General features: G+C 47.5%; 2 protein-coding genes across 2 annotated transcripts in view; one reads left to right on the top strand and one right to left on the bottom strand.

Annotated features, from left to right (window-relative positions):
• Window positions 1-3,036, top strand: part of LOC123733260 (uncharacterized) — an 8,400-nt gene extending 5,364 nt beyond the window's left edge. Inside the window, exons 4-6 of the mRNA XM_082973930.1 lie at window positions 284-342; window positions 571-710; window positions 1,191-3,036. Coding sequence (XP_082830056.1) covers window positions 284-342; window positions 571-710; window positions 1,191-1,267 — 276 coding nt within the window. The 3' untranslated portion in view covers window positions 1,268-3,036. The remainder of the gene's footprint in view (window positions 1-283; window positions 343-570; window positions 711-1,190) is intronic.
• Window positions 3,037-6,884: 3,848 nt separating this feature from the next.
• LOC123740074 (replication factor C subunit 1) overlaps window positions 6,885-22,500 on the bottom strand; it is a 38,351-nt gene continuing 22,735 nt past the window's right edge. Inside the window, exons 11-14 of the mRNA XM_082973929.1 lie at window positions 21,660-21,789; window positions 19,206-19,429; window positions 18,661-18,843; window positions 6,885-7,589 (exon numbers count right to left, since the gene is read on the bottom strand). Of these exons, the coding sequence (XP_082830055.1) occupies window positions 7,497-7,589; window positions 18,661-18,843; window positions 19,206-19,429; window positions 21,660-21,789 (630 nt within the window). The 3' untranslated portion in view covers window positions 6,885-7,496. The remainder of the gene's footprint in view (window positions 7,590-18,660; window positions 18,844-19,205; window positions 19,430-21,659; window positions 21,790-22,500) is intronic.

Genomic DNA, 22,500 nt, shown 5'->3' with positions numbered 1-22,500 from the left:
ATTGCCTCCTGTAAACCCCTATCATCAGTGAGCAGTACATTCCTCCTGTAAACCCCTATCATCAGTGAGCCTGTACATGCCTCCTGTAAAACCCTATCATCAGTGAGCCTGTACATGCCTCCTGTAAAACCCCTATCATCAGTTGAGCACGTACATGCCAAGTCAAAAAGGATACTATTGAGAGGCCTATTTGTTATGAAAGACAATTTAACCAAAGCTTCTAATAATGCCGTCAAGGGCCCTGTTTTCATTGAACCTTTGATCATCCTATCTTTCAACGCAGGTGAACAAGGTTTTTGCTGGGACGCCAGGATTCCGTCATTGCATTGTCAACTTATTCAGGTAAGTGTATGAATTCTCATTACTGATTGACTAGGTTTCTGTTCTACCTTGTGTTATTTGTACTACTACATTGATATTGATTACTGCATTGTTGGGTTTAATGCTTGCAAGAAAAGGCATTTCACTGCACTTGGGCACATGACATTAAAACTTGAAAACTTTGACGATTCTGGTGATGATGATGATGATTTCTGAAGGTTGTCCATTTTCTCTCCTTCTCCTGAGTAGGAATGGGAGTGGATCTGTAGTTACTGACATGACCCTCGTGTACGACAAGCAGTCTTCGGTTCCCAGCTCAAGCAGCGCACAGACAATTCTCACCAACAGTTCCACCTCCCTGAACATTCTACCAGGCAGCATCAGTGTTGGTAAGTATTCATCTCCAGGGGCGGACTGGCCATCTGGCATTTTGGGCAAATGCCCAGATGGGCTGGTCCATTTTCAGTCCAGTGGGTCTGTCTAACGTGTTTTTCTGGGTGTAAAAATTATAATTATCTGGCTAATAATTTGGGGGAAAATGAGCCAATATGTTAAAAATGCCAGGCCCAATTTCTGGTCCCAGTCCGCCCCTGTTTCACTGTCACCATACACATCTATAAGAGCAAAGTCAACATTTGAACAGAAACATGAAAAGACAATCCACTTTTGTAATTTACTGTGTATCCCGTGTGGCTCAGTTGGTAGAGCATGGTGTTTGCAATGCCAGGGTTGTGGGTTTGATCCCCACGGGGGACCAGTACGGGAAAAAAATGTATGCATTCACTACTGTAAGTTGCTCTGGAGAAGAGCGTCTGCTAAATGACTAAAATGTAAATGTAACAATATCTCTGTTTTTCCTACTTTTTCAGTGTCAGGAAGTGCTCCCCGACCCACTGCCTTCACTCTGGCTGCTTTGGCTCTGTTAATGGTACAGCTGCTAGGCTAGCTAATAGCCTGGGGCATAGCTGCTGTGGCTCTGCTAGCTGCTGTGGCTCTGCTAGCTAACCAATAGCCTGGGACATAGCTGCTGTGGCTCTGCTAGCTGCTGGCTAACCAATAGCCTGGGACATAGCTGCTGTGGCATTGGTTTAACCAATCAACGGTTTCCCATCTCTCATAGGATTCTAGCTTTTAGTTGCTACACCCATTTTTTGACTTATAAATTATATCTTCCCATTGATTCTAGAAGAATATAACATATGAATGCCTCATGAGTTTAGCTCAACTGTCGTACCCCATCAGAACCCAAAATATAAACTTGTTTTACTCCAATGTTTCTAAACAATCCTAACAAACACTGTATAGCTTTAAAACATTATTAAAACTATAATTCTGATATCATGGATGGTCAGTATTTGCATGCATAGCTCTGTCTATTTTATTTTAACTAGGCAAGTCAGTTAAGAACAAATTCTTATTTATAAGACTTGCCTAGTTAAATAAAAAAATGAAGAGCTGTTTAAATTGACCTAAAGCGGACATTGGCTGCACGAAGACGCATTAACAGAAATCCCATGTAGCCTTGTTGGAACACTGGAATGCGAGATGTAATCAACACCTCGATTAGGTTGATAATGATAATCATTTTAATGATTTTACAAAATTGAGCGTCAAATATTTTCTATATAACCTACACACTTGCCTCGTTGTGAACTTGTAACACGAGTAGGGCCGGTGTACTTTTCGTGATGAAGAGCTGCTGCTTACCGATTTGACAGCTGATTTGGATCAGCTACACCTCCGACAGTACCAAAACCCTAGCTGTCGGCTACCTCTGGTTAACAGCTGATTTGATGGAAGCTAGGGCCTTTATCTTTCAAGTTACCTTTATTTAACACTTATAGGCTCTCACAGACATCAATTCATGATGTATTCACACTTGCACACTATTTATCCGTCAAATTTTTATACTGAAAATAACTAAAAGAAACAACAACTTTCCTATTGTACAATTTTTTAATTTTTAAATGTTTTATTTGATCATAGTTCCCTCTTTAATTATTAACTATATTTAAATTTAAATTCACCAGGACCGGGATGATATTTACTTTGAGTTATTTTGGGCATGTCACTGAAAATGTGGACCACTACAATGTTTTAAAACTGTTGTAGAGCCTCGCCTGGTTTGTACTTGTCTTGTTATTAATAAATCTAATATATTACGTAACACTCAAGAATGTAGATATGACATTTCTTTCATTAGTGTTGGAATATAATGACATGTCAAAATCATTCTAGGGGTAAATCTCAATAGTTTGGTCTAATATGTACTTTGTACAATTAGTTTGTTTTTTAAATGTTTTTCTTTGATCTAGTTCCCTCTTTAATTATTAACTGCTGTAACTATATTTACATTTAAATGTGTTATTTTGGGCATATCACTGAAGTGTCTGAGGGACTAATGTGGACCACTACAATGTTTTAATACTGTTGTAGAGCCTCGTCTGGTTTGTACTTGTCTTGTTATTATTAAATCTAATATATTATGTAACACTCTTAGAATATAGATATGTCATTTGTTTTCATTACTGTTGGAATGTAATTATTTTTTGGGTCGCATGCAAAATCATTCTAGGGGTACATCTCAATCTAGTCTAATAACATTCCCCTTTTCCACTTTTTTGGTTACTATATGATTCCATAGTTTTGATGTCTTCACTATTATTCTACAATGTAGAAAATAGTAAAAAAAATAAAGAAAAACCCTTGAATGAGTAGGTGTGTCCTGTCATGACGTTGCCCTCTTTGGACACAGCGAGCACCATCCCCCCCCTACCTCTGCACCATCTCTCTCTGTCTCCTACACCCAGGCTGCTGTGGTCAGAGAGGTCGTAAATTCCTGGAGGAGATCCTCTCCTCATGGCCACAGTAGAGAGTGAGTTTTCAAAGAGAGAACAAAAGGATTTTCTTCCACCTCACAGAACTAGAGGTCCGGACGAAATATTTTTTGTTCTGGAGAATGTAGAAAAGATCGGTGAAGAATCCAGCTACGAACTGGTCCGTTACGTACAATTTTGTGAAGCTCATTAAGAGACAATACGGCCACATTACCATAACGCTGTTTATACAATAGCTTCAGTTATGAGGCTTACATCTAATTGTTGTATAAAATGAATAAGTAAAGATGATACTATTTGTGAAATGACGTGATGCTAATGTGAGAGAATTGTATTTCTGTTTAAAGTTTCACTAAGTCATTGGCACGCCCCCCCCCCCCAGGGGCACAGACAACACCTGGCGTCATGAGACAGCCATTTTTCGATGTTCCAAATAAAACCCCCACCTGGGTTTTTTCTATCAGCAGACCAGCTTACCTCGATAACGAGAGGGCCAAGGATTGAGACCAGACCGAGCTTACCTCGATAACGAGATGGCTAAAGGTTGCAGACCAGTACCTCATCACAGAGGGAGTTAAGGTTTGAATAGAGACCATAAACCTGAGTATAAGGTTTGAGTAGAGACCATAAACCTGAGTATAAGGTTTGAATAGAGACCATAAACCTGAGTATAAGGTTTGAGTAGAGACCATAAACCTGAGTATAAGGTTTGAGTAGAGACCATAAACCTGAGTATAAGGGTTGAGTAGAGACCATAAACCTGAGTATAAGGTTTGAATAGAGACCATAAACCTGAGTATAAGGGTTGAGTAGAGACCATAAACCTGAGTATAAGGGTTGAGTAGAGACCATAAACCTGAGTATAAGGGTTGAGTAGAGACCATAAACCTGAGTATAAGGTTTGAATAGAGACCATAAACCTGAGTATAAGGTTTGAGTAGAGACCATAAACCTGAGTATAAGGTTTGAGTAGAGACCATAAACCTGAGTATAAGGGTTGAGTAGAGACCATAAACCTGAGTATAAGCTAAGGGTTTGAGTAGAGACCAATAACCTGAGTATAAGCTAAGGGTTGAGTAGAGACCATAAACCTGAGTATAAGCTAAGGGTTTGAGTAGAGACCATAAACCTGAGTATAAGCTAAGGGTTTGAGTAGAGACCAATAACCTGAGTATAAGCTAAGGGTTGAGTAGAGACCATAAACCTGAGTATAAGCTAAGGGTTGAGTAGAGACCATCAACCTGAGTATAAGCTAAGGGTTGAGTAGAGACCATAAACCTGAATATAAGGTTTGAGTAGAGACCATAAACCTGAGTATAAGGTTTGAGTAGAGACCATAAACCTGAGTATAAGGGTTGAGTAGAGACCATAAACCTGAGTATAAGCTAAGGGTTGAGTAGAGACCATAAACCTGAGTATAAGGGTTGAGTAGAGACCATAAACCTGAGTATAAGCTAAGGGTTTGAGTAGAGACCATAAACCTGAGTATAAGCTAAGGTTTGAGTAGAGACCATAAACCTGAGTATAAGGTTTGAGTAGAGACCATAAACCTGAGTATAAGCTAAGGGTTGAGTAGAGACCATAAACCTGAGTATAAGGTTTGAGTAGAGACCATAAACCTGAGTATAAGCTAAGGGTTTGAGTAGAGACCATAAACCTGAGTATAAGGTTTGAGTAGAGACCATCAACCTGAATATAAGCTAAAGGTTTGAGTAGAGACCATAAACCTGAATATAAGCTAAAGGTTTGAGTAGAGACCATAAACCTGAGTATAAGCTAAGGGTTGAGTAGAGACCATAAACCTGAGTATAAGCTAAGGTTTGAGTAGAGACCATAAACCTGAGTATAAGCTAAAGGTTTGAGTAGAGACCATCAACCTGAATATAAGCTAAGGGTTTGAGTAGAGACCATAAACCTGAGTATAAGGTTTGAGTAGAGACCATAAACCTGAGTATAAGCTAAGGGTTGAGTAGAGACCATAAACCTGAGTATAAGGTTTGAGTAGAGACCATAAACCTGAGTATAAGCTAAGGTTTGAGTAGAAATATAAACCTGAGTATAAGCTAAGGGTTTGAGTAGAGACCATCAACCTGAGTATAAGCTAAGGGTTTGAGTAGAGACCATAAACCTGAGTATAAGCTAAGGGTTTGAGTAGAGACCATAAACCTGAGTATAAGCTAAGGTTTGAGTAGAGACCATAAACCTGAGTATAAGCTAAGGTTTGAGTAGAGACCATAAACCTGAGTATAAGCTAAGGGTTTGAGTAGAGACCATCAACCTGAGTATAAGCTAAGGTTTGAGTAGAGACCATAAACCTGAGTATAAGGTTTGAGTAGAGACCATAAACCTGAGTATAAGCTAAGGGTTGAGTAGAGACCATAAACCTGAGTATAAGCTAAGGTTTGAGTAGAGACCATAAACCTGAGTATAAGCTAAGGGTTTGAGTAGAGACCATCAACCTGAGTATAAGCTAAGGGTTTGAGTAGAGACCATCAACCTGAGTATAAGCTAAGGTTTGAGTAGATTGCTGAATGTTTTAACCATCCCACGTGGTTAAACTCTTAGACTATCGATACCGACAGAATAAGAACAAGTCTTTGATATTAATTACTAGTCTGCAGCTGGGAATTCGGTATCATTGAACGCGAAGACCGACAACCGCCGAAACATCTATTCTATAAAGACATGAATGAATGTTACTCTGAACTATCCATCATAACCACGAGAGAGAGAGAGAGAGAGAGGACACTCTCCAACAGAAACAAAGTTTTCAACAGAGATCCCGACGACACACTGAGCGTAAATATATATATTGATTGCAATTGTTCCCGAATGAGTGAGCGTTCATGTGCAAAGGGTTAGCATTTCAATGGTTATAATTATCAACTCTGTAGTGTCTCTTACCTTTCGCGCCCTTCTCAGTCCCTCTGTCTGACAAGCCGCCATGCCGGTTTAGCCCACTAGGGCACATTCCCCTATCATTTCCTTGTAACCATATCTACTGTCTGTTTATGCATTTCTGTGATTTATTTAATTAGATAATAAATAAATGATTTTAAAAGACACAATTGATGTATGGGTGACTCATAGTGAAGACTGGGTTCGTGCAGATAACCAACAATTTTACGACGTTTGGAATGGAGACTAACGTGAGGTAAAAGAATAATTCATTAATCAGAAGACTAATTGATCAGATATTAAAATATCTGAAGAGTTATATTAGTTAAATTATAACTTTGTAATCTGAATATTTTCCTTGGTTCCCCGACTTCCTAGTTAATTACAGTTACATGATTAATTAGTTTAAATCGCGTAAATAATAATTACAGAGTTAATTGTTAAATAAGTCTTCCGTTTTAAATGACGCCAAAGACATGACAGTCCAAACTTTTGATTGGTACTATATATACATACATATATATATATATATATATATATATATATATATATATATTACACACACACACACACACACACACACACACACACACACACACACACACACACACACACACACACATATATATAATATATATATATATATATATATATATATATATATATAGTACCAATCTAAAGTTCGGACTGTCATGTCTTTGGCGTCATTTATATATATATATATATATCCACTAATTGATCGTTTCAGCAACAATATCTTACCCCATGCAGATCAAGAGACTGTATTTCAACCATAAACACAGAAAGAAACCACGTCAGACCACAAAATACCGTAAATACAGCCGTCATTTATCAGAGAAAATCTGTACAAACAAAACAAAACACAAGAACTATTCTGCCGTTCTCCGATCCATCAGTTGGTCACTACGGTTACGGTTTGGACTAGAAAGGCGCCGTCTACGATGAGCAGTAAGAAAGCTATAGCATCTTTAATACTATAAAAGGTACATATTTACATCACACACACACACACACACACACACACACACACACACACACACACACACACACACGAACCCACAAAATCATTCAAGACCTTTCCAAATCCACAGCGCTAACATTGATAATGGTGTTTGCATCCCAAAAGGGGACTCTATTCCCCTACATAGTGCACTACTTTTGACCAGGGCCTATTAGGACTCTGGTCAGAAGTAGTGCACTATATAGGGTACCATTTGGGATGCACAGCCCCTAAGTTTATAGGGGTTCAAGAGGAGAGCCAGGTGTTTCGTCTCCGCTCACTCCGGTGATGAGACCAGGTAGGTGGTCGTCAAACAGTTTAAGGGGTTTGTTCTTCAGGAGGTGAGAGAAGAGGTGTGTTGTACAGTTTGTTTTTTGGGGTGGGGTTGGGGGGGGGTAGTTGTCTCAGAGGTTAGGGGGTCACTTCCTGCCCTTGCCTTTGCCCTTTCCCTTCCCAGAATCCCCGGCTGTTGTCTTCTCCTTCTTGGGCTCCTTGGAGGGTTTGGCCTTCTTCTGGTGTGGAGAGGAGAGGGGAGGGAGAAACAGGGGGGAGAGGAGAGGGAGAAACAGGGGGGAGAGGAGAGGGAGAAACAGGGAGGAGAGGGGAGGGAGAAACAGGGGGGAGAGGAGAGGGAGAAACAGGGGGGAGAGGAGAGGGAGAAACAGGGGGGAGAGGAGAGGGAGAAACAGGGGGGAGAGGAGAGGGAGAAACAGGGGGGAGAGGAGAGGGAGAAACAGGGGGGAGAGGAGAGGGAGAAACAGGGGGGAGAGGAGAGGGAGAAACAGGGGGGAGAGGAGAGGGAGAAACAGGGGGGAGAGGAGAGGGAGAAACAGGGAGGAGAGGGGAGGGAGAAACAGGGGGGAGAGGAGAGGGAGAAACAGGGGGGAGAGGAGAGGGAGAAACAGGGGGGAGAGGAGAGGGAGAAACAGGGGGGAGAGGAGAGGGAGAAACAGGGAGGAGAGGAGAGGGAGAAACAGGGAGGAGAGGAGAGGGAGAAACAGGGGGGAGAGGAGAGGGAGAAACAGGGGGGAGAGGAGAGGGAGATAAAGGGGGGAGAGGAGAGGGAGATAAAGGGGGGAGAGGAGAGGGAGAAACAGGGGGGAGAGGAGAGGGAGAAACAGGGGGGAGAGGAGAGGGAGAAACAGGGGGGAGAGGAGAGGGAGAAACAGGGAGGAGAGGAGAGGGAGAAACAGGGGGGAGAGGAGAGGGAGAAACAGGGAGGAGAGGAGAGGGGAGGGAGAAACAGGGGGGAGAGGAGAGGGGAGGGAGAAACAGGGGGGAGAGGAGAGGGAGCAGGGGGGAGAGGAGAGGGAGAAACAGGGGGGAGAGGAGAGGGAGAAACAGGGGGGAGAGGAGAGGGAGAAACAGGGAGGAGAGGAGAGGGAGGGAGAAACAGGGAGGAGAGGGAGGAGGGAGAAACAGGGGGGAGAGGAGAGGGAGAAACAGGGGGGAGAAGAGAGGGAGGGGGAGAGGAGAGGAGAGGGAGAAACAGGGGGGAGAGGAGAGGGAGGGAGAAACAGGGGGGAGAGGGGAGGGAGATACAGGGAGGAGAGGAGAGGGGAGGGAGAAACAGGGGGGAGAGGAGAGGGAGAAACAGGGAGGAGAGGAGAGGGAGAAACAGGGGGGAGAGGAGAGGGAGAAACAGGGGGGAGAGGAGAGGGAGATAAAGGGGGGAGAGGAGAGGGAGATAAAGGGGGGAGAGGGGAGGGAGAAACAGGGGGGAGAGGAGAGGGAGATAAAGGGGGGAGAGGAGAGGGAGAAACAGGGAGGAGAGGAGAGGGAGAAACAGGGGGGAGAGGAGAGGGAGAAACAGGGAGGAGAGGAGAGGGAGATAAAGGGGGGAGAGGAGAGGGAGAAACAGGGGGGAGAGGAGAGGGAGAAACAGGGGGGAGAGGAGAGGGAGAAACAGGGGGGAGAGGAGAGGGAGATAAAGGGGGGAGAGGAGAGGGAGAAACAGGGGGGAGAGGAGAGGGAGAAACAGGGGGGAGAGGAGAGGGAGAAACAGGGGGGAGAGGAGAGGGAGAAACAGGGGGGAGAGGAGAGGGAGAAACAGGGGGGAGAGGAGAGGGAGATAAAGGGGGGAGAGGAGAGGGAGAAACAGGGGGGAGAGGAGAGGGAGAAACAGGGGGGAGAGGAGAGGGGAGGGAGAAACAGGGGGGAGAGGAGAGGGAGGGAGAAACAGGGGGGAGAGGAGAGGGAGAAACAGGGGGGAGAGGAGAGGGAGAAACAGGGAGGAGAGGAGAGGGAGAAACAGGGGGGAGAGGAGAGGGAGAAACAGGGGGGAGAGGAGAGGGGAGAAACAGGGGGGAGGAGGGGAGACGGGGGAGGGAGAGGGAGGGAGCAGGGGGGAGAGGAGAGGGAGAAACAGGGAGGAGAGAGAGGGAGGGGGAGGGAGGGAGAGGGAGACAGGGGGGAGAGGGGAGGGAGATACAGGGAGGAGAGGAGAGGGGAGGGAGAAACAGGGGGGAGAGGAGAGGGAGAAACAGGGGGGAGAGGAGAGGGAGAAACAGGGGGGAGAGGAGAGGGAGAAACAGGGGGGAGAGGAGAGGGAGAAACAGGGGGGAGAGGAGAGGGAGAAACAGGGGGGAGAGGAGAGGGAGAAACAGGGAGGAGAGGGGAGGGAGGGAGAAACAGGGGGGAGAGGAGAGGGAGGGAGAAACAGGGGGGAGAGGAGAGGGAGGGAGAGGGGAGAGGGAGGGGGGGGAGAGGAGAGGGAGAAACAGGGGGGAGAGGAGAGGGAGAAACAGGGGGGAGAGGAGAGGGAGATAAAGGGGGGAGAGGAGAGGGAGGGAGAAACAGGGGGGAGAGGAGAGGGAGGGAGAAACAGGGGGGAGAGGAGAGGGAGAAACAGGGGGGAGAGGAGAGGGAGAAACAGGGAGGAGAGGAGAGGGAGAAACAGGGAGGAGAGGAGAGGGAGGGAGAAACAGGGAGGGAGAAACAGGGAGGAGAGGGAGGGAGAAACAGGGAGGAGAGGGGAGGGAGGGAGAAACAGGGAGGAGAGGGGAGGGAGGGAGAAACAGGGAGGAGAGGGGAGGGAGAAACAGGGAGGAGAGGGGAGGGAGGGAGAAACAGGGAGGAGAGGGGAGGGAGGGAGAAACAGGGGGGAGAGGGGAGGGAGAAACAGGGAGGAGAGGGGAGGGAGAAACAGGGAGGAGAGGAGAGGGAGAAACAGGGAGGAGAGGAGAGGGAGAAACAGGGGGGAGAGGAGAGGGAGGGAGAAACAGGGAGGAGAGGGGAGGGAGAAACAGGGAGGGAGAAACAGGGAGGAGAGGGGAGGGAGGGAGTAAAACAGGGAGGAGAGGGGAGGGAGGGAGAAACAGGGAGGAGGAGAGGGAGGGAGAAACAGGGAGGAGAGGGAGAAACAGGGGGGAGAGGAGAGGGAGGGAGAAACAGGGGGGAGAGGAGAGGGAGAAACAGGGAGGGAGAAACAGGGAGGAGAGGGAGGGAGAAACAGGGAGGGAGAAACAGGGAGGGAGAAACAGGGAGGAGAGGAGAGGGAGAAACAGGGGGGAGAGGAGAGGGAGAAACAGGGAGGAGAGGGGAGGGAGGGAGAAACAGGGAGGGAGAAACAGGGAGGGAGAAACAGGGAGGAGAGGGGAGGGAGGGAGAAACAGGGAGGAGAGGGGAGGGAGGGAGAAACAGAGAGAAAAGTAAAGTTATTATCCGATTCAAATATCACCAGTGCTACATTCAGGTCAAGGAATGGATTGTCTATCTTTCTGAACGAGAATGTGTGTATATACATGTGTGTTGTGTGTATATACGTGTGTGTTGAGTGTGTGTATACGTGTGTGTGTGTGTGTGTGTATACAGTATGTACAGGTAACTGCCAAAATGAAGGAAACACCAACATAATGGAAATATCAAAATAAAGGAAACACCAACATAAATGGAAATATCAAAATAAAGGAAACACCAAAATATAGTGTGTTAATAGGGCGTTGGGTCACCACCAGCCAGAACACCTTCAATGCACCTTGACATGGATTCTACAGGTGTCTGGAACTCTATCGGAGGGATGTGACCTCATTCTTCCACCAGGAAATTCCATGTTATTGGTGAAAACGCTGTCTCAGGCGCAGCTCCAGAATCTCCCATAATTATTCAACTGGGTTGAGATCTGGTGACTGAGACGGCCAGAGGATACCGTTTACATGGTTTTCATCTTCCTCAAAACACCATTCAGTGACCACTGGTGTCCTGTGGGATGGGGGGGGCGTTGTTATCCTGGAAGAGACCACTGGTGTCCTGTGGGATGGGGGGGGGGCGTTGTTATCCTGGAAGAGACCACTGGTGTCCTGTGGGATGGGGGGGGGGTGTTGTTATCCTGGAAGAGACCACTGGTGTCCTGTGGGATGGGGGGGGGGGCGTTGTTATCCTGGAAGAGACCACTGGTGTCCTGTGGGATGGGGGGGTGTTGTTATCCTGGAAGAGACCACTGGTGTCCTGTGGGATGGGGGGGGGGGGTGTTGTTATCCTGGAAGAGACCACTGGTGTCCTGTGGGATGGGGGGGGGGGTGTTGTTATCCTGGAAGAGACCACTGGTGTCCTGTGGGATGGGGGGGGGTGTTGTTATCCTGGAAGAGACCACTGGTGTCCTGTGGGATGGGGGGGGCGTTGTTATCCTGGAAGAGACCACTGGTGTCCTGTGGGATGGGGGGGGGGGGTGTTGTTATCCTGGAAGAGACCACTGGTGTCCTGTGGGATGGGGGGGGGGGGTGTTGTTATCCTGGAAGAGACCACTGGTGTCCTGTGGGATGGGGGGGCGTTGTTATCCTGGAAGAGACCACTGGTGTCCTGTGGGATGGGGGGGGTGTTGTTATCCTGGAAGAGACCACTGGTGTCCTGTGGGATGGGGGGGGTGTTGTTATCCTGGAAGAGACCACTGGTGTCCTGTGGGATGGGGGGGGTGTTGTTATCCTGGAAGAGACCACTGGTGTCCTGTGGGATGGGGGGGGGCGTTGTTATCCTGGAAGAGACCACTGGTGTCCTGTGGGATGGGGGGGGGGGGTGTTGTTATCCTGGAAGAGACCACTGGTGTCCTGTGGGATGGGGGGGGGGTGTTGTTATCCTGGAAGAGACCACTGGTGTCCTGTGGGATGGGGGGGGGGGTGTTGTTATCCTGGAAGAGACCACTGGTGTCCTGTGGGATGGGGGGGGGGGTGTTGTTATCCTGGAAGAGACCACTGGTGTCCTGTGGGATGGGGGGGGGGTGTTGTTATCCTGGAAGAGACCACTGGTGTCCTGTGGGATGGGGGGGGTGTTGTTATCCTGGAAGAGACCACTGGTGTCCTGTGGGATGGGGGGGGGGTTGTTATCCTGGAAGAGACCACTGGTGTCCTGTGGGATGGGGGGGTGTTGTTATCCTGGAAGAGACCACTGGTGTCCTGTGGGATGGGGGGGGGGGGTGTTGTTATCCTGGAAGAGACCACTGGTGTCCTGTGGGATGGGGGGGGGTGTTGTTATCCTGGAAGAGACCACTGGTGTCCTGTGGGATGGGGGGGGGGGTGTTGTTATCCTGGAAGAGACCACTGGTGTCCTGTGGGATGGGGGGGGGTGTTGTTATCCTGGAAGAGACCACTGGTGTCCTGTGGGATGGGGGGGGCGTTGTTATCCTGGAAGAGACCACTGGTGTCCTGTGGGATGGGGGGGGCTGTTGTTATCCTGGAAGAGACCACTGGTGTCCTGTGGGATGGGGGGGGGGCGTTGTTATCCTGGAAGAGACCACTGGTGTCCTGTGGGATGGGGGGGGGGCGTTGTTATCCTGGAAGAGACCACTGGTGTCCTGTGGGATGGGGGGGGTGTTGTTATCCTGGAAGAGACCACTGGTGTCCTGTGGGATGGGGGGGGGGGTGTTGTTATCCTGGAAGAGACCACTGGTGTCCTGTGGGATGGGGGGGGGGGCGTTGTTATCCTGGAAGAGACCACTGGTGTCCTGTGGGATGGGGGGGGGGGGTAGCGTTGTTATCCTGGAAGAGACCACTGGTGTCCTGTGGGATGGGGGGGGGGCGTTGTTATCCTGGAAGAGACCACTGGTGTCCTGTGGGATGGGGGGGGGTGTTGTTATCCTGGAAGAGACCACTGGTGTCCTGTGGGATGGGGGGGGGGGTGTTGTTATCCTGGAAGAGACCACTGGTGTCCTGTGGGATGGGGGGGGGGGGGGTGTTGTTATCCTGGAAGAGACCACTGGTGTCCTGTGGGATGGGGGGGGGGTGTTGTTATCCTGGAAGAGACCACTGGTGTCCTGTGGGATGGGGGGGGGGTGTTGTTATCCTGGAAGAGACCACTGGTGTCCTGTGGGATGGGGGGGGGTGTTGTTATCCTGGAAGAGACCACTGGTGTCCTGTGGGATGGGGGGGGGGTGTTGTTATCCTGGAAGAGACCACTGGTGTCCTGTGGGATGGGGGGGGGGGGTGTTGTTATCCTGGAAGAGACCACTGGTGTCCTGTGGGATGGGGGGGGGCGTTGTTATCCTGGAAGAGACCACTGGTGTCCTGTGGGATGGGGGGGGTGTTGTTATCCTGGAAGAGACCACTGGTGTCCTGTGGGATGGGGGGGGGGTGTTGTTATCCTGGAAGAGACCACTGGTGTCCTGTGGGATGGGGGGGGGGGGGTGTTGTTATCCTGGAAGAGACCACTGGTGTCCTGTGGGATGGGGGGGGGGTGTTGTTATCCTGGAAGAGACCACTGGTGTCCTGTGGGATGGGGGGGGGTGTTGTTATCCTGGAAGAGACCACTGGTGTCCTGTGGGATGGGGGGGGGGTGTTGTTATCCTGGAAGAGACCACTGGTGTCCTGTGGGATGGGGGGGGGTGTTGTTATCCTGGAAGAGACCACTGGTGTCCTGTGGGATGGGGGGGGGGGGGTGTTGTTATCCTGGAAGAGACCACTGGTGTCCTGTGGGATGGGGGGGGGGGTGTTGTTATCCTGGAAGAGACCACTGGTGTCCTGTGGGATGGGGGGGGGGGGTGTTGTTATCCTGGAAGAGACCACTGGTGTCCTGTGGGATGGGGGGGGGGTGTTGTTATCCTGGAAGAGACCACTGGTGTCCTGTGGGATGGGGGGGGGTGTTGTTATCCTGGAAGAGACCACTGGTGTCCTGTGGGATGGGGGGGGGTGTTGTTATCCTGGAAGAGACCACTGGTGTCCTGTGGGATGGGGGGGGGGTGTTGTTATCCTGGAAGAGACCACTGGTGTCCTGTGGGATGGGGGGGGGGGGCGTTGTTATCCTGGAAGAGACCACTGGTGTCCTGTGGGATGGGGGGGGGTGTTGTTATCCTGGAAGAGACCACTGGTGTCCTGTGGGATGGGGGGGGGTGTTGTTATCCTGGAAGAGACCACTGGTGTCCTGTGGGATGGGGGGGGGTGTTGTTATCCTGGAAGAGACCACTGGTGTCCTGTGGGATGGGGGGGGGTGTTGTTATCCTGGAAGAGACCACTGGTGTCCTGTGGGATGGGGGGGGGTGTTGTTATCCTGGAAGAGACCACTGGTGTCCTGTGGGATGGGGGGGGGGTGTTGTTATCCTGGAAGAGACCACTGGTGTCCTGTGGGATGGGGGGGGGGCGTTGTTATCCTGGAAGAGACCACTGGTGTCCTGTGGGATGGGGGGGGGCGTTGTTATCCTGGAAGAGACCACTGGTGTCCTGTGGGATGGGGGGGGGGTGTTGTTATCCTGGAAGAGACCACTGGTGTCCTGTGGGATGGGGGGGGGTGTTGTTATCCTGGAAGAGACCACTGGTGTCCTGTGGGATGGGGGGGGGTAGCTAGCTAGCATAGCCCTGACCATGTGTTTAGCCAAGCACACAGCAGCTAGCTAGCATAGCTTGGTCCTGAAATTGTGTTAACTTCTTATGGATGGTGGCAGTATTGAGTCGCTTGGATGACTGACGTGCCCAGAGTAAACTGCCTGCTACTCACGCCCAGAAACTAAGATATGCATATTATTAGTAGATTTGGATAGAAAACACTCTGAAGTTTCTAAAACTGTTTGAATGATATCTGTGAGTATAACAGAACTCATATGGCAGGCAAAAACCTGAGAAAAAAAATCCAACCAGGAAGTGATTTGTAGTTTTTCTATCTAATCCCTATTCAAACTACAGTGTCTGTGGGGTCATTTTGCACTTCCTAAGGCTTCCATTGGCTGTCAACAGCCTTTAGAAACTTGTTTCATCCGTCTACTGTTACTGGGCAGAAAATAGGAGCTCGGTCAATCAGTGGACTGCCTGGGACCAGCGAGTTGTTTACTGCGCAGGCATGTTTGGCGCGTCGCTCCTTTTTCTTCTGTAATGAATACGCTATTGTCCGGTTGGAATATTATCGACGTTTTATGTTAAAAAGACCCCAAGGATTGATTGTAAACAACGTTTGACGTGTTTCTACTAACGGTAATGGAACTATTTGACTTTTTGTCTACTTTTTGCTACTTTGTTTCAGCCAGAGCCTGCAAAGCCACGATTCAGCGTTTTGCCGCCTTCTGAGAACCTATGGCAGCCGTAGGAAGTGTCACAGGACAGCTAAGATCCTCACTCTTCAATAAACAGAGACAAGAAGAACGACACCTTGTCAGACAGGCCACTTCCTGCAGGAAATGTTCTCAGGTTTTTGCCTGCCATATGAGTTCTGTTATACTCACAGACACCATTCAAACAGTTTTAGAAACTTTCGGGTGTTTTCTATCCAAAGCCAATAATTATATGCATATTCTAGTTACTGGGCAGGAGTAGTAACCAGATTAAATCGGGTACGTTTTTTTATCCAGCCGTGAAAATACTGCCCCCTATCCCTTAACAGGTTAAAATCTGACACAGCGGTTTGCATTAAGTAGAAGTATATGTATAATTCTTTCAATAACTGTTGTAAATTTTATCAAGGTTTATGATGAGTATTTTTGTAAATTGATGTGCTCATTCACTGTAAGTTTTGGTGGGAATACATTTTCTGAACATCACGCGCCAATGTAAAATGGGGTTTATGGATATAAATATGAACTTTATCGAGCAAAACATACATGTACACTGCGGGCACAATTATTAGGCAAATTGTTATCCTCGGGATTAAATTTTATTGTTGAACAAACACAACGCTCTCAGTCAATCCGAAATGTTATTGAACCTCAAACCTGAATGTTTAACAAAGGAAAAGTGAGTTTTGTCTTTCCTCAGGGAAATATATAAGTGTGGACAATTATTAGGTAACTATTTTACAAAAATAATTTCTCTCAACTCACTTGTTTATTCTCCATTTTTAGAGTAAGTGTAACAGATAAGTAACACAAAATGACAATTTATATCACATTTTTGGCCTTTCAAAAACATTCAGTGACCAATATAGCCACCCTTATTGTCAATAACTGCCATGAGCCTTCCATCCATGGAGTCTGGCAGTTTCTTGATCTGTTCACGATCAATTTTTCGCTGAAGCAGCAACCACAGCCTCCCAAATGCTGTTACAAAAAAGGTGTATTGTCTTCCATCACTGTAAATCTCACGTTTGAGAAGGGCCCACAAGTTCTCAATAGGATTTAAGTCAGGTGAGGAAGGGGGCCAGGTCGTTATTCTGGCGTCTTTGAGGCCCTTGCTGGCTAGCCAAGCAGTGGAGTACTTGGAGGCATGTGATGGAGCATCGTCCTGCATAAAGATCATGGCCTTCTGGAATGCTGAGGACTTCTTCCTGTACCACTGTTTGACGAAAGAATCTTCCAGAAACTGGCAGTAGGTTTTGGAGTTGAGTTTCAGTCCATCTTCAACCCGAAAAGGTCCAACTACCTCATCCTCAATGATAGCAGCCCATACCAGTACCCCTCCTTCACCTTGCTGGCACCTGACTCAAAGTGGTGCCCTGTGTCCATTACTGATCCACTCACGGGCCCATCCATTTGGTCCATCAAGAGTCACTTTCATTTCATCTGTCCATAAAACCTTTGGAAAAATCTGTCTTCAAAGTATTTCTTTGCCCGAATTTGACGCTTCAACTTGTTGAATCTTATTCAGTGGTGGTCTGGTTTCAGTCTTCTTGACCTTGGCCATGTCTCTGAGCACTTGACACCTTGTACTTCTGAACACTCCAGGTAGGTTGCAGTTCTGGAATACGGTGGCAGTGGAGGATAATGGGTTCCTGGTAGTTTGACGTTTAATTCTTCTCAAGTCTTTTGCAGTTCATTTGCTCCTTTTTCTTCCCCATGCGTTTTTTTTTTTTTGCGCCCCAGTTGACTATTCGCAAACAAAACGTTTGAATGTCCGGTGGTCACACCTCAATAGTTTAGCTATTTAAAGAGTGTCGCATCCGTCTGAAAAGGCATTTAAACAATTTCTTTTTTGGCCCATTTTACCTGAGGTAATGAGGCTGCCTAATAATTATGCACACCTTGATATAAGGTGATATTCACTTTCGCCACACCCTCCCTCATTACACAAACACATATCACCTGAAAATGATTAAATCCAATAAGCATTCAAGTTTATATGGTTTTGGAGTTGGAAAATGTGAATAGAAACATTTTTACATTTACATTTTAGTCATTTAGCAGACGCTCTTATCCAGAGCGACTTACAAATTGGTGCATTCACCTTATAATATCCAGTGGAACAACCACTTTACAATAGTGCATCTAAATCTTTTAAGGGGGGGGGTTAGAAGGATTACTTTATCCTATCCCAGGTATTCCTTAAAGAGGTGGGGTTTCAGGTGTCTCCGGAAGGTGGTGATTGACTCCGCTGTCCTGGCGTCGTGAGGGAGCAATGATAAGATCGGAATACTCACTTTGCCTAATAATTGTGCACGCAGTGTATTGTGTAACAATGAGTCCTGGGAGTGTCATCTGATGAAGATCATAAAAGGTTAGTGATTCATTTTAGCTGTATTTCTGGTTTTTTTGTGACGCCTCTCCCTTGCTTGTAAAATGGCTGCGTGGTTTTTCTTGTTTAGGTTGGTGTCCTAACATAATCTAAATGTTTTGCTTTCGCCGTTAAAGCCTTTTTTTTAAAAATCGGAGAATCTTATCTCTAAAAATGGTGTATAATACTTGTAACGTTTGAGACATTTTTATTGTTGAGATTTTTTTGTTGTTTTGAGTTTGCCGCCGTGCACTTTTCACTGGCTGTCGTCATATCGATCCCGCTAATGGGATTCAAGCCGTAAGACGTTTTAAACAATACTAGTATAGCATGCAAAGCAAACTCGCCCAGTCTTTTCCCAGATAACACAGTGCTACCACGTGTTAACAGGTAAAAGGGGATATGAATTGTTGACGTGCTTGTTATCCAAACCAAACCCTCAAGTAAGTCACGACAGTCACTTACCAAAAACTCGGGTTTTGGACGAGACTGACTTTATGACCAAAATTATCCTATTTATACTTTCTAGTAAATTTGGACACACTAGAACGAATGTTTCTGAATCATATCGATGCCACAAAAGACCGTTTAAAACCACCAGAGAAGACGGTTCTAAGGGGCAGCCGACCACTAAATAATTTCTCATTTCTTCTCAAATAAATTTAAACAAATAAAAATTGTAAATTATTTCAGAAAAGTGGGGGGCCTTTTTACAATTGGGATTGTCTAGAAGTGCGTTTCTCCTTACTTTGATCATGGCGTCAGCTGCAACACCTTCCTCCTCCTCCTCTTCCTCAGGCTGTTCCGCTTGCTCCTCTCCTCCCAGTTCTGCCTCCACTCCCCCGCCACGACGGCCCTTCTTGATTGGTTGGAGGGAGTAGGGTGTCAGGTGGGTCTCCCGGTTATAGGCCCTCGTGAACGCTGACTTCACCTGGGCACAGATCAGATTAACACCATTATTACAATCAGATTAACACCATTATTACAATCACAGATTAACACCATTATCACAATCACAGATCAACACCATTATTACAATCACAGATTAGATCAACACCATTATTACAATCACAGATTAGATTAACACCATTATTACAATCAGATTAACACCATTATTACAATCACAGATCAGATTAACACCATTATTACAATCACAGATTAACACCATTATCACAATCACAGATCAACACCATTATTACAATCACAGATTAGATTAACACCATTATTACAAATCAGATTAACACCATTATTACAATCACAGGGGTCACGCTTCCCCCCCCCGTTCCCTCTGACCTTGGGGTCTAGTTGAGCGTAAGGGTCAGGCTGGCCCCCCCAGAGGCTGATCTCCATGAGGCTGTCCACATCCTCTCTGACCAGGTGGTAGTCATCTAACAGCTGGACAGCCTGACCAGCCCCCTCCGCCCCGCGCCTCTGAAGAGGACACAGCAGGGACATGCGGAGGTAAGGGAGGTAGTCCAGGCTCACTGCCTGTCTGCTACTTAATGTCCTGAAGGAGAGAGGACGGGAGAGAGGAGGGGAGAGAGGAGGCAGGAGGGGAGAGAGGGAGGAAGGAGAGAGAGGGAGGAAGGGAGAGAGAGGGAGGAAGGGAGAGATAGAAGGGGGAGGGAGAGGAGGGAGAGAGGGAGGAGAGAGAGAGGAGAGAGAGAGGAGGGGGAGGGAGGAGAGGAGGGGTGAGAGATAGAAGGGGGAGGGAGGGAGGAAGGGAGAGGGAGGGAGGAGAGGAGTGGAGTGTGTTATCAGGCTGCGTGTCCGTAGATTAATATTCCATTTAAAAACGTTTACTTTTGCAAGAAGAAGGATTTCTCCCCCTTTAATAATCCTGTTGTGACATGGACACATCTGAAATCAGACTGCATGATGGGACTTTTGATAAAGGCCAACGTTCTACCACTGTGACCATGTTATTTTTCAGAATAATTTTTTGGGGGGGATTCTGAGTATGGAACATTATAAAGTTTGTAACGTGAAAAATATTTAAAAACTATTTATAAACTTGGGAATACAGATATGAATCTGTTGGTCACAGATACCTTTAAAATAAATAAACTTGTTCATTTAAATTGCCATTGTGTTCGTTGTCCGTAGCTTATGCCTGTCACATACCATAACCCCACCTCCACCATGGGGCCCAATACCATAACCCCACCTCCACCATGGGGCCCAATACCATAACCCCACCTCCACCATGGGGCCCAATACCATAACCCCACCTCCACCATGGGGCCCAATACCATAACCCCACCTCCACCATGGGGCCCAATACCATAACCCCACCTCCACCATGGGGCCCATACCATAACCCCACCTCCACCATGGGGCCCATACCATAACCCCACCTCCACCATGGGGCCCAATACCATAACCCCACCTCCACCATGGGGCCCAATACCATAACCCCACCTCCACCATGGGGCCCATACCATAACCCCACCTCCACCATGGGCCCCATACCATAACCCCACCTCCACCATGGGGCCCATACCATAACCCCACCTCCACCATGGGGCCCAATACCATAACCCCACCTCCACCATGGGGCCCACACGACGCCGTACACGTGGGTCTGCGGTTATGAGACCAATTGAACGTAGAGCCAAATTCTCAACAAACAAAAAAACGACGTTGGAAGCGGCTTATGGTAGAGAAATGAACATTCAATTATCCCGGCAACAGCTCCTGCAGTCAACACGCCAATTGCTCGTTTAGAGAGTGGCCTTTTATTGCCCCCCCCCCCAGCACAAGGTGCACCTGTGTAATGATCACGCTGTTTAAAATCAGCTTGTTGAGTAGGGAACATTTCTGGGATCTTTAATTTCGGCTCGTGAAAACAACACTTCACATGCAAAATACCCAGCGTCCAATCACAGCAGCGATATCTGTGGCCCCGTTGTCACGAAAACAGGGCAACGAGTGGAGCAAACAAACATTGTAAACACAAACTATATTTATTTATTTTTCCCCTTTTTCATACTTCAAGCTATTTGCACATCGTTACAACACATAGCCAATGATGTAACATTTGAAATGTATAAATTCCTTTAAAAGTTGTGAGTGTGAAGTTTACTGCTCATTTCAGATCGTTATTTTTGTTTATGATCTATTTAACTTGGCTTTGGCGATGTCAACATACTGTATGTCTGGGCGTGTTTAACCATGACGTGTGTGTGTGTGTGTGTGTGTGTGTGCGTGTTTAACCATGACGTGTGTGTGGGTGTGTGGGCGTGTTTAACCATGACGTGTGTGTGTGTGTGTGTGTGTGTGTGTGTGTGTGTGTGTGTGTGTGTGTGTGTGTGTGTATCTGTGTGCGTGTGTGTTTAACCATGGTGTGTGTGTGTGTGTGTGTATGGTGTGTGTGTGTGTGTGTGTGTGTGTGTGTATCTGTGTGTGTGTGTGTTTAACCATGACATGTGTGTGTGTGTGCGTGTGTGTAACCATGGTGTGTGTGTGTGTGTGCGTGTGTATGTCTCTGTGTGTGTGTGTGTGTGTGTGTGTTTAACCATGACATGTGTGTGTGTGTGCGTGTGCGTGTGTGTGTAACCATGGTGTGTGTGTGCGTGTGTGTGTAACCATGGTGTGTGTGTGTGTGTGTGTGTCTCTGTGTGTGTGTGTGTGTGGTGTGTCTCTGTGTGTGTGTGTGTGTGTTTAACCATGACGTGTGTGTGTGTGTGTGTGTGTGTGTGTGTGTGTGTGTGTGTGTGTGTGTGTGTGTGTGTGTGCCTGCCTCACCCAGCAGCAGCAGGTCTAACATGTATGTAGTTCTCCTGGATGAAGAGGGGGCGAGGGCGTAGTCATGGAAGAACAGGTCCGACTTGTCAATCAGCGTCATGTGACCCGACTCCTCCCCCTTGGAGAACACCTTCCGACACACGTCAAACGGACCCAGCTTCATGTCCTGCACACACACACACACACACACACACACACACACACACACACAGACACACACTCACACAGACACACACTCACACACACACACCACACACACACAGAGAGACACACACACACACACACACGACAGGGTTACGCAAACACACACAGACACACACACGTCATTCATCTCTACATAACTATAACCCAGCTCCTACACACACACACACAGAGACAGCTGGCATTCATCTCTACATAACTATAACCCAGCTCCTACACACACACACACACACCAGAGACAGCTGGCATTCATCTCTACATAACTATAACCCAGCTCCTACACACACACACAGAGACAGCTGGCATTCATCTCTACATAACTATAACCCAGCTCCTACACACACACACACAGAGACAGCTGGCATTCATCTCTACATAACTATAACCCAGCTCCTACACACACACACACACACAGAGACAGCTGGCATTCATCTCTACATAACTATAACCCAGCTCCTACACACACACACACAGAGACAGCTGGCATTCATCTCTACATAACTATAACCCAGCTCCTACACACACACACAGAGACAGCTGGCATTCATCTCTACATAACTATAACCCAGCTCCTACACACACACACAGAGACAGCTGGCATTCATCTCTACATAACTATAACCCAGCTCCTACACACACA

Source organism: Salmo salar, chromosome 04 (genome assembly GCF_965601325.2).
Source record: "Salmo salar chromosome 04, fSalSal1, whole genome shotgun sequence".
In the NCBI taxonomy this organism is placed as follows: domain Eukaryota; kingdom Metazoa; phylum Chordata; class Actinopteri; order Salmoniformes; family Salmonidae; genus Salmo; species Salmo salar.
This window is presented reverse-complemented; position numbering and strand designations above follow the sequence as displayed.